The 12,348-nt window shown below is 37.2% G+C and overlaps 2 protein-coding genes across 3 annotated transcripts in view; one reads left to right on the top strand and one right to left on the bottom strand.

The window, feature by feature from the left end:
* Positions 1 to 12,348, bottom strand: part of LOC126974132 (persulfide dioxygenase ETHE1, mitochondrial) — a 132,511-nt gene that overhangs the window by 57,120 nt on the left and 63,043 nt on the right. The window lies entirely within an intron of this gene.
* Positions 1 to 12,348, top strand: part of LOC126974101 (tubulin-specific chaperone cofactor E-like protein) — a 49,170-nt gene that overhangs the window by 34,305 nt on the left and 2,517 nt on the right. For both annotated transcript variants that reach the window (XM_050821516.1, XM_050821517.1), the window contains exons 6-8: positions 6,379 to 6,563; positions 8,233 to 8,364; positions 12,102 to 12,201. In XM_050821516.1, the coding sequence (XP_050677473.1) occupies positions 6,379 to 6,563; positions 8,233 to 8,364; positions 12,102 to 12,201 (417 nt within the window). The remainder of the gene's footprint in view (positions 1 to 6,378; positions 6,564 to 8,232; positions 8,365 to 12,101; positions 12,202 to 12,348) is intronic.

Below are 12,348 nucleotides of genomic sequence, written 5' to 3' on the forward strand. Positions count from 1 at the left end.
TATGTGTTGTCTCATAATTATTTAAAAAATAAACATAAACATTGTCATCATAGTTACTAATCGATAATGAAAACTAATGAATTAGAACGGGTCGGTCACCGCGTGGAACGGAACGTGTAATTTTAAATTTGGAACATAATTCCCGCAGTTTCACGGTCCAAGAGCAGGGGCCTTACGCAGTACGCACGACATTAGTTTGACCTTGTCCCAAACGGGCAAAATGTTTTAAAAATTAATTAAATTTTATTGGTAGTAGTTTAAATAAAGGTAGTTTTTATAAGAAGTAAGTGAATTGATCAAAACTGAGGTTTCGATGATGAGCGATGAAATTGGTCATGTTCGTGGTGACTTGATGATCCTGTTTTCGATTAATACTTAGATATTTTTATTATGTGGTTACAGTGTGTGAATTGTTGCATCCACTGTATGTGTATTTTTTTTTTTACCTAAATGAATACATAACTAATACGTATATATGAGTTTGAATATTAGTCCTTTGGCTATAAAATAAAAAAATCCTTAAGTGACGAAAAGTTCTACGTACGTTTTGCTTTCAGTTGAAGATTTGCTATTTAACAAGTATGTGACACACACAAATGATTCAATAAAATTTAATTATTTTGATGAGTCATATTTGACAGTAAACTTATTTTTTAGTCGAGATTGTCCAATAAAGTAAATTTCTAATCACAAAATATGTTTTCAATTAGCATTAGTAGTTAATAACGAGGATTGTAAGCATATAAACAGTTTTCCACGCAAGAATTTTGAAAATATTGGCTTTGTTACATAGATGGCGGGCCTTAATAACGAGACTTTTGTTTTCTTTTTTTTTATTTAGAGTTCATGAGAAAGCATCAAACCTTGGTCATCACAAAGAAAAAATCTATTAACACAATAGAAGTGTGAACCTTGATTGAAGTCTAAACATGCGGTAATCACAAATTCTTGCCTGATCAATTACTAGCTTAGCTGTGTGCTAGGCTTTCCGCGTTCCGCTTTGGGCTAACGGTCGAAGGTTAAACCATAGACAAAGGACTCTTCAATCGTATTTACAACTGTGACGTATACAACTGACAGTGACATTGGTTTTTTAGCCACTTGCTTTGTATTGATCACACTATGCATTATTTATCCCATTCAAATTAGTTTTGTATTATCAGGAAAAAGACTGAATTTTTCAAGTCAATATGTTAGGTACCTACGCATAACGCCGCATGTACGAAATATATGATAATATAATTAAATTAAATCATTATAAACTGGTTGGTTATAGGTGATAATTTTGTAAATTCGACTTGCAACAAGCTGGCACTATTCCGAATGGCAGGCAAACCTTTTTTATGTATGTAATAAAAACAATTATTTATTTGTTTATTTCTGGTATTGTACTACTCGTCCAAAAAACGAAACCTTTGGAGGAGGCCTTTGCCAAATGGCATGCCATGCTTAAGAGAGTAAGAGACATCTTATAGTTAGTTTTACATTCTTAGTTTTTCAGATGTCAATTGTTTTTAGTAGGTACTACGGATTAAAACGGCTTTAACATTATTACTGCACGTCCAGAGAAGACGGTGTCCCAAAACAAATCGCGGGTTTGCTCTAGCTAATAAGCCATATGCATGCAAATAATCGCACCGAGACGCCGAGCATAATATATGAAAAGAGTATGAATGTAGAGGAACCGCGTGAGATTTTAAGGATAGATGAAAGTGGCGTTCTATTGTCTCTGCCTACTGCGGCGGGAACAAGAACAAGGACGATTGTGTGTGTGTGTGTGTGTGTGTGTAGGCTCTGCATGTGCTGTCGACTCAGCGAAATTCGGTATTCATTATAACAATATTGTCTTTGAGCACAGCATGAAACAGGGATCTCAAGCTGAAGCCAAACCACACTCTCAGGTTTTTTAAGCTCTCCGCGTTCTACATGGTCTCCGTTTGTCATTTATCTGACCTTTTTTGTCTGACATTTTTTGTTAATTGCGCTAAGTTACACAAAATCACTTCGACACGTTTGTCACCTCTCCACGAGCCATCTTAAGTTCCAGCGTCTGGCATCCTATGTTGAAAGGAAAAAATTGCAAGCCGATGGTTTTACCCCGTAGACGGAAATGACCACTATGATGTGGTAATCAATCAATCCATAGGAATAACATTGGTACATTTTTTGCCTTTATACGATTTGTCTCATATTTATTAAATGTATCAAGTTAGCCGGAGATCGCATAACAATAAAACGTTGTGGGTAGTAACGGTCATCCAACCGATGACTCTATATAAAAAGTCATAAGCTTTGGGGCACCCACGACTTCTTTGTTTTGAATCGATTATTATCTTGCTAAGCGTCGTTCTTAATTTTAATTGATTGGATTTTGGTATCAAACGGGCTCCTGTCCGCCTGTTATACAGTTGTTTTACTCTTGATTTCGGGATTCATGATTTAATTTAAATTCAGAAAAACAAGCGTCCTTTCGGTTACCTCTCATCATTATCATCATCATCATCGCCCGAAGAAGTCCACTGCTGGACAAAGGCCTCCCCCAAAGATCTCCACGACCATCGCTCATGTGCTGCCCTCATCTAGAGTAGATATTATGACGTAAAAATAGCTCCCATGAGCTGTTGGACCTGATTCTTGCCGCTGAATTCCATCATCACGCCACAAGTCACAAATAACTCAAATATCATCCCCACCACTTGATGGTTCAGTGGCCTTCCTCCACAGTGCGAAATTCAAGAAGAAGATCTTAACTTTCTTCCATGTATAACCAAAATTTTAAATGAATTTCCCAGCAAAGCTTTTTCCCGTCGATACGACAATTCTAACCGTTACCTGGTATCTTCATAAAAATAGTAAATCCTGAAGACCACATACCGTGCTGTGGTGTATATGCTACGTTATTAGGGCCGGTGATAATCATTTACCATCAGCTGACCCGTTTGCTTGTGTGTGACGTAAGTACTATACAAGTGAGTTAACATGGAAAATAAAAATTAAAAGATTGAGTAAGTAACAATAATGCCCGTAATGACAGCCCGAGCAGCACATATGACAGGCAAGGAGCGACCCGTCCCATGACGCCGCCACAAAATGATAATCTCTACCGAAACTATCACAAACCTAAAACAAAAAAATAAAATTTTATAAATATTAACAGGTTTTTTCAATATCAACGCTCGAACTTTATAATAATATGAGATAACCTGTTAGAGAGGCTTATTGCCATCATTCTTATTATATTTTAAAGGACATTCGATGAGATTATGTATGGAATATAATTTTAGCAAAATGACCGCCGTGACTGGCGAATATCCACAACTTGGAGGATATCTTCGCATAAATGGGAGTCAAGTTTTGAGGAATACTATTTATGTTGGGCTTAATTTGTGCTTCAGAAAAATCAGAAAGTAGTCGAGTTATGTTAAATCTCACGATCTTGCCTATCCAATCCCAATTATTAATGTCGCCACCACGAGATAAGTTCAACGGCAAATGGCACCGTCCTTTTGTTTTCAGTTTTAACAAACAGACAACGTAAACTGAAATGAACCATGGCCTTTTAGGCTCATTAATTGATTTTAATTTTGTTAATAACACAATATAAAAAACTTAATTATGAAAACGATTTATAGTAGTTCTGGTAGAAAATAAGAAATAGCAGAACATTTGCAAATAAATGAAGTTTTAACTGCAACATTCCATTGTTTATCGATTTGTGATGTTGTAAAATTATAGACCGTTTAAAATAATTCAGCCTTCGAAACGTCGTCTACCTAAAAAGGAAAGTTAACTACAGAGGCAGAAATGTAACTATGAATTCAATTCGTTGGATTGTAACCGTATTTAGGGTTCCACGGACAATAAAGCGAAAACACTAACATGTTTCTGTAGCTTCGAGAGTTTTACTTCGATTTTGTTTTAGAGTCTCCGCACTGGAGTACATCGTGCGATAGTTGAACGAGCAATTAAAGATTTTTTCACCTTATCTATTTTGTATCAACTTGGACGCATACTAAAAGAAGACTATCTGAATATTATTTAAATAATATTATATCTAAGGGCGGGTCCACATAACGAATGATGTGAAATAAATCTATAGAATTAAAAACAAATATTATGGCGAATATAGACTAAGAATATACTATCGTATAGACTACCAGACAGACCGATAATGTGTGACCAATTTTGATTTTTCAGTGTGTGCGATAGCTAGTTTAATATTCAAAATACTAAGAAGCTAATGCCAAGCGTGGCTGACTGTTTAAGACATGTAATTCAAAATCGGTTACAGTAACAATATATTCGATGTTCCCCCCGCCCTGCTTCGCTGTAAAAGCCTTTCAGCACTTCAGCACTCTTATCAGCACAGAGGTTTTTAGCCAGTAGGGGGTGTTTACACCCGAGCTCGACATATGAGCCCCTTTTCGTGGTCTTCAATACGGAAATGTATTTTCCTCCTCTCAAAGAAAAGAGAAAAAAAGGTTCGATTTACCTTTTCTGTGTGCTAACACGCTTTGTTTGTATATACGCTGTATTTATATTTTAAGTCCTATGGTGGCGAAGCGAGTGAGAGCGTTCGTTCGCCTTTATTTCGTTGTACGGTTAGGAGGCCTATATAAAACAATGAATATCAAATATAAGATAATGAAATGTCATTTGTGATTCAAATGTAATCAATACTGTGGCAGAAAATTAGATCAATATGTTAAACAGTTAAGAGGAATAATGTTTATTTTCAATACCCCCAAACAATTCAGATGAAACTTTCCTTTACTAATATTAAATTACATTCAGTCATACCTGTACCCAGGGCCGGATTTAAACTTAATGCCGCCCCTGGGCACCGGAAAAAAATCCGCCCCAATACTGGACTTTTACAAACTTATAGTTTATATATTTTATATTTGAAAACTAAAATAACTAATTTATTGCAGAAACATTATTATTCGTTATATATTCCAAAAACGTGAATAAATATTTGTTTTTTTCTAACAATTATAAATTTGGTACTAAGGGTGACCTCTTTTAAACAGAATTAATTAATTATATTGAGCAATCTTGATAAGACAAAAAAAAAATTTTTCACTTTCAAAATTTTGCCGCCCTAAAAAATTTGCCGCCCTGGGCACTTGCCCCAACTGCCCCTAGTGTAAATCCACCGCTGCCTGTACCACACATGTTGTACTGGCCATAAATTCAAAGTCAAATATACTTTATTCAATTAAGATTAACTAGAGCGCTTTTACTGTAAATATTTTTTATATTACTGAATCTACTATATTATGTTCGTAAAGAGCTCGTGAAGAGAACATACAAGAAACTCAACGGCCACTCATTTCAATCAAAAAAGTAATACGAAAAGCTCATTCAAGAATTATTGATACAGAACCATATTATTAGATATATTGATAAACGACCGACATGGTCTTGGCCGGGCTCCTGCTCGTGTTCAACAGTCATTTTACTTTTATTTCTGTCTGTATACAAGTTTATGAGATGACTCATTTTATACTACAGGATATTATAGCTAAAAGTGCAGTTTTTTGCATACTCTGTAGTTCCCAACCTTGACAACCATAAAGAGAGCGTAAGTAAAAAGATAATATTTTATTGGAATACCATTTAACATGTAGGTACGACAATGTGGACAAAGACTTTTTGTTTTTTAATAACTTCTATACCTACTTTAAGCGCCAGTATAGGTTAACTGAGAACTGTTCAAAATGGTATGTAAGTGAGGGCATACGGTGAGACAAAGAGACGCTGTTTTAGTCTGTTTATGATTTCTTTTGGATAAAACTGTTAGTTTTAAGGCTGGGGGCCGAGCTAATGGCCTTGAGGAATGGAGCTAGGTTACCTCTCTCGCACAAGATCGCCATTCAATTCAGAATTAGAAGTATTTTTAATTTATTACAAACATAATACAATTTTCTTTACAAAACTATGTCATGTCATATTTTTAATATATTTTTTATTGGTGTATAAATCGTACAATTTTTATCTAGATTGAATGATTAGCATGGCCCAACTGTAAAAGTTAGGATTTTTTTCGCACTGTCTATAAAAAATAGAAATGTAAAGAAAAAATGAATTTTCGTCTCATATTGTGTAGATTAGTATATTTATGTTTTGTTAAAATATAAGCTTTATTTAAATCTCTCAGAAATGGTTTCAATCATGCGCTATTTTGGGGTAGCGGCCTTGAGTTAGGAGATACTTTTGTTTGTATTATTGAAGACTTACAGTAGTGTGGAGAATAGAAAAATGTGTGGACGGCAGGAATACCCTACCTGACCACTGTAGAATGCACATGTAGTTAGTAAGCTCTACTGCTTCTAAATTAAATGTCGTTTGCTTATCAGGTAATAATGATTCCAGGGTTGGCCGCTATGGGAACGTTTCGAATCAACGGAGCATGAGAGAAGACTCCTGCTGGTGGCGCGACTGCCCCATGTGCGTACGCTGAACGGAGGCGGGGCCGTGCCTGCGGAGGAGAGGGACTCGGCCGAGCGAGCATTCATCAGGTACTACATGGAGAAACCTGAGGCCGACCGTCCTGACCGGTGAGTTGCTAGTAAAGTTGTGCTGTGCGCGCCCTGTGCTTCCCCAGGGCATAAAAATATTTCCCTATTTTTTTTTTCCTGGGCCCAATTGTCAGTGGCGACTAAGGGCATCTACCAGTGGGAGGCTTCTTTGCACAGGATGCTGGCTAGATTATAGGTACCATAACGGCGCCATTTTCCGCCGTGAAGCAATAATGTGTAAGCATTATTGTGTTTCGGTCTGAAGGGCGGCGTTACTACTACTACTGGGCAAAATGAGACTTATAGTAGTTCTAATTTGTAGTGCCGCTCAGAATTTGCGTTTTTTCAAGAATCCAGAGCGGCACTGAATTCTAATGGGCATGGCGTATCAATTAGCATCATCTTAACGTCCGGCTCATCTCGTTCCTTATTATCATAAAAAAGTAAATTTCCTTATTTTTAAGATAAACAGGAATAAAGTGGTAACTTAATTGGAATATATGACGTTTTGAGTTGTCTGTATTATTATTATTATGTTATTAAACTTGGTAGGAATATTCCTTTCGCCGAGTAGAGGTCAACTAACAATGATTTTACGACTCCACTCGGAAGTTTTTTTTACTATGAACAGAACAACGTCTATCAATCTAGTAAGTAATACAAACGACCCACGTCTATTATAAATATTCCGTAACTAAACACACTCGATGAGCGAAATATTTTGAAGGCTGTGTATTAAAATGGAAATAGCGTTGGTTAACTGTCGCGATTCTGCAATAATTTATACGAGGTTTCATTGTTATTTGACACAAATTTGATACGCTTTTCTAACAGACTTATTGAAGTATCTCAGATCTCGAAGCATTTTTATTATCCTTTTGAAGTTATTGTTTTTTTGGCGCGTTAGGGCAAAAATATCAGAGTGAAAATTTATTGCCAACACCAAAATTCGACTTGTATTACCAGAGGAATCATAAAAGAATTGCCGAATTGCCTACGTGGCGGGCAAGGAGAATAAAAAAATTAAGGATTTTTGTTTAGTTACGTCTTAGAAGTAATAACTTGACGATGAAGCCACAACCTGAGATTTGAACAAAGCATACAGGATTTTATGACGATACGTCAGTCGAACGGTAGGCTCAGTTGGTTAGAGCACTGGCACGGAACGCCAGAGGTCGTGGGTTCGAGTCCCGCATCGTTCATAAAATTCTGCTTTTCAAATTTTATTTGTGTAGTTAGTAATAACTTCTTTCGTGCGTATTTACACACTTTATTTATATTTTTAACTGCAGCCCATTCTCTCTTGTAGCACCAGAGGAATCACAAGAGTTGCCCACCTTATAGAGCATCGAATAAACGTATTTAAGTAATATGAATTCGAAAACTGATAATATGTACCTACTAATATTCAAGATTCTTTTCATAAAAATACTAGTAGTAAAGTAAGCTGTAGTTTAAGCACTAAGAGATGGGAGATTTATATATAGACATATAAGACGATCTTATTGTTTAAAAAACTATAACACAAAATGGCACTGGAAGAAGATACAAGTCAAAATAAAGACAAATATGAAATAATGGAAGTGGGACACCAGGTTTATTAACATCGATTAAAAACAAGAATTCATTATTACGTTGCCTAGTTTGTTGTTGATTTAGTTGTATAATTTTGTACGTCCTTGTGTAATAAACACTTTTACTTTTCCAGATACTGGGAGTTGGTGGGCGTGCATGGCAAATTGGACCCGCTCGTGTCCGTTGACTTGAGGCCCGAAAAGCGAGTGCAGATCACGTTCACGTGTGGCGAAGTCAGCGAAATTAGAACTGTGGATGTTTACAGGTATCTATTTAAGGTCCATCTACACCGCCTCGTGATTTTACTTTTTTTTGTAGAGGAGGCACGGACTAGTAAAAAAATAAGGACTCCGTGTCACCTTACATAACAGTGTAGCACCAAAACAAGCCGATTAACGTGTAAACACATAGCCCCACGCACACACTTACACTACTACAGGCCGATAGGCGGCTATTATGAGAATTGTCATCGTCTGTGACAGATCAGTTTGCGTCTCATTAAAATATTTTAAAAATGCCGTCATGCGTTGTGAAAAGGTGTAAAATCGATACTATATAAGTATTTGTGGCCATATATGATTATTTAAGGGAGAAAAAATTGTGTAACTAGTATCCCCTGTAACCGCACACACACTAGCAAAACGGTGCTTCACTTGCGAATATCACGGCGCGGAGTCCTTCTTTTTTTATTCGTCCGTGAGAGGAGGAAAATACATTTACGTATTGAAGACCCCGAAACGGGGTCCATATGTCGGGCTCGGGTGTAAACACCCCCTACCGACTTCTCCATAGAGGACCGACTGGTGGCTTTGGCAGGTAAACGGTACTAAAGGTGTGTAAAATACCAATCTAAATACATCAAACAATGAAAGTGAGATGTAATATGGTGAGAGTAAGATGATGTTTCCTCACTAGCCAGACACTTTTGATAGTTCCAACCTCTTGCCAGACACTCTTAATGTTCATGACATTATAATTTTCTAGTGTCATAGTATAAAAGCTGATTTTTATATATTGGGTAATAAGTAGAAGATGTTTCCTCATTAGCCAGACACTTTTGATAGTTCCAACCCCTTGCCAGACAAGCATGTAGGGTAGCTGTAGTAGAGCGTGAGGCAGTATGCATATCGGTGAGTACGAGTGAGATGGCGAGTAAAGTCTACCGCGGTCCCCCACTGCGGAGTTGCTATTTCTACTGCGCATGTATTATTTACTACTCAGTACTTGTTTACATCAGCTAAAATAATTTTATCTAGCATCTTCCTCCTCGCGTCGTTTTCCTCATTACTGAGGGTCGTGACTCCCCCGCTGCATCAGTTTCTCCCGTACGATTCCCCTCCATCTGCTGCGATCCTTAGCCTTATGAAGGGCATCATGGAAGTTGATGTTCAGAGAAGATCATATTTGGTCCGACCATCTTGTGGGACTGCATCCTCTGGAACGCCTGCCATCTACTTTGCCTGTCACCATCAGCTGTTCCAGATTATGACCCTCTTTACGAGCAATATGTCCGAAGAATTTCAGCATCATACGAAGGCATATTGTGGAAAGTCTAGTTTTGACGTTAGTGCGAAAGGCGGTCCATGGAATCTGCAGCATTTTTCTCCAGCACCACATTTCAAAGGCGTCTATTCGGTCTCTGTCGGTCTTATTCAGTGCCAGGTCTCCGCTCCATAACTAAATATGGAGAAAACTAGCCGAAGTCATCAATTTGGTTTTAGTTTTTCGCGTGATGTTACGGTCTCGCCATATCTTGTGCATTTGGACATTGCATTTTTAGCCATCCCTATACGTCTCCTTATCTCTTTTTCGCATGATCCTGTGTTACTAATGTTAGACCCTAGGTAGACGAAGTCACTCACGATTTCAAGGTTCAGCGTTCCCGTTAGTTCAAGGCTGTTGGTATGATCCACTATCATTACTTTGGTTTTTCTATGATTGATTTTTAGAGCCAACATTTTAGCTTTTTAGATGTTCTCAATCTGGACCAGGAGGTTCACCATCTCAGTTTCACTTGCAGCAAGGAGTGTGAAACTGCGTAGCGGAGCTTTGTTATTTTAGTGCCACCTATTGTGACGCCACCCTCCCAACCTTCACATGCCCACCGGATTATGTACTCTCCATAGGCGTTAAAGAGAATTGGTGACAGGATGCATCACTGCCTTACCCCTTTACTGAAACTGAAAAGCTCTGATGTGCAGTTGTCGACCTTGACCATTCCTTGATTGCCCAGATATAGAGAGCGGATAAGGGCAGCGAGGTGTTGAGGCACTCCCAGTTCACTAAGTACCTTCCATTGGTCTGACCACACGACACAGTCAAAAGCTTTACTTTAGTCGATAAAGCATTAGATGGTGGGTGTGTTGAACTCGTCGGCCTTTTCGACCAGTTGGCGAATGTTTAGAATTTGCTCGCGGGTTCCTTTGCCCTTTACAAAACCCGCCTGTTCCTGTGGAATTTGCCAGTTCAGAAAGTGTCGAATCCTGTTATTTATGATAGGTAACATCACTTTGCTGGCAAGTGGTGTAAATGCAAGGGTTCTATAATTATCGCACTTAGAAGTGGATCCCTTTTTATGGAGTGGTAATATGATCGACTTAGTCCAGTCTGAAGGCCGTCCAGTTCGCCAGATGTTGTCGCAAATTCTGTGTAGGACTTTAACAGGTGTAGGACCCATGACTTTTATTATTTCCGATGTAACACGATCTGGACCGGGGGCCTTCCTGTATTTGAGCGCGTCTATAGCGGCCGCGATCTTTGATTCAAGGATGGGTGGTTCCAGCGTTAACTCGCACCAATTTGTTGTATCTTGTGGTGAGCTACATTCATGTGAGTTTCTATAAAGATTCTCACAGTAGTTACGCCATCTCGTCGTCACAGCCTCTAAGTCTTGCAAAGGCGTACCATCTTCATCTTCTACCAGCCATGATCTGGGTTTGAACTCTTTTGTCAGCAGTTTCATCTTCTTGAAGAGGTCTGAACGCATGCTCCTCTACTTCTTTACAATAGTATCTTCAAGTAATATTAATTTAATATTCATTATTAATTCGAATATATAAAGACTATAAAGTAAATTCAAATTTATTGGTGTATGATACGTAGATTATATGTTTACAATTTGTTTATGTGGCTTTGTAAATAAAAGTAAGTCTGTTTTAAAAAAAAACAAGTCATGGATGATACATTAATTTGTGTTAGTGGCAACAAAAGAAGTGATAAAATAACATTATTTTCTGAAACATTGAAAAAATGTGAATTAATTTTTAAATAATATGGTATGTCATCAATCTATTTTTTATCCTTTATAATGACTTGTATCATAAACAAATGTTTAATTAAATTTTTGAGGAATATTTTAATTTCCTTTTTTTTAAAGACAGAATAAATTAAAAATCTAAGGTAGTTGTAGCATCGAATGTGTTTTCTTAGAATGTTTTCAAAATTTACATAGACTATCAGTTATATAAGTCTACGCCAAAAAGTTTATTTGTATAAGTCATTCTTATCACAAATCTGTTCTTACGATTTACAATGTTTGTCTGGCAAGTTGTTGGAACTATCAAAAGTATCTGGCTAGTGAGGAAACATCATCTACTTATTACCTAAGTATTATATATAAAAATCAGCTTTTATACTATGACGTAAGTAACATTATAATTTCGTGACCATTAAGGGTGTCTGGCAAGGGGTTGTCACGATGGTAAGTGTCTGGCAATTAATACCTAACGTGATTTTTAATAATATTCTGAAGGTAATACCGAAAAATCGCACTTTATTCTTTGCTGTATTTAGATCGGTATTTTACACACCTTTATTACGGATTACCTGTCAAAGTCACTGCAACCCAAACTCCATACTAGACCATCGTTCTTACCTGTGTTGGGAGCATGCACTGAAACCTCAATTTTTATCGACGTTTTTACAGCTGTCACAGTTTATCTAGGCGTATAAATGATCTAAGGATAAACCAACAAATTTATAGAATGAAATTTTGTTTTTCAGAACGGTTTCGGATCTGAAGACGAGACTGGAGCGCCTGGCGGGCTTTCCTGCGTCCAAGATGCGTCTGTTCTATGTTGATCAAGAGTTGAGGGATACGCAGGTGAAAAATAACGACCTTATTTTTGTTCATAAAGAATAATAATATTGGTATTCTTAAGAGGCTATTTTGAAGTACCTATCATAAAAAAAAATCTATTAATCTCAGTTTTTAGAGAGTAGGCTGAACAAAATGATTAAGTAGGAATAA

The sequence above is a fragment of the Leptidea sinapis genome, chromosome 31, assembly GCF_905404315.1.
Source record: "Leptidea sinapis chromosome 31, ilLepSina1.1, whole genome shotgun sequence".
NCBI lineage: Eukaryota > Metazoa > Arthropoda > Insecta > Lepidoptera > Pieridae > Leptidea > Leptidea sinapis.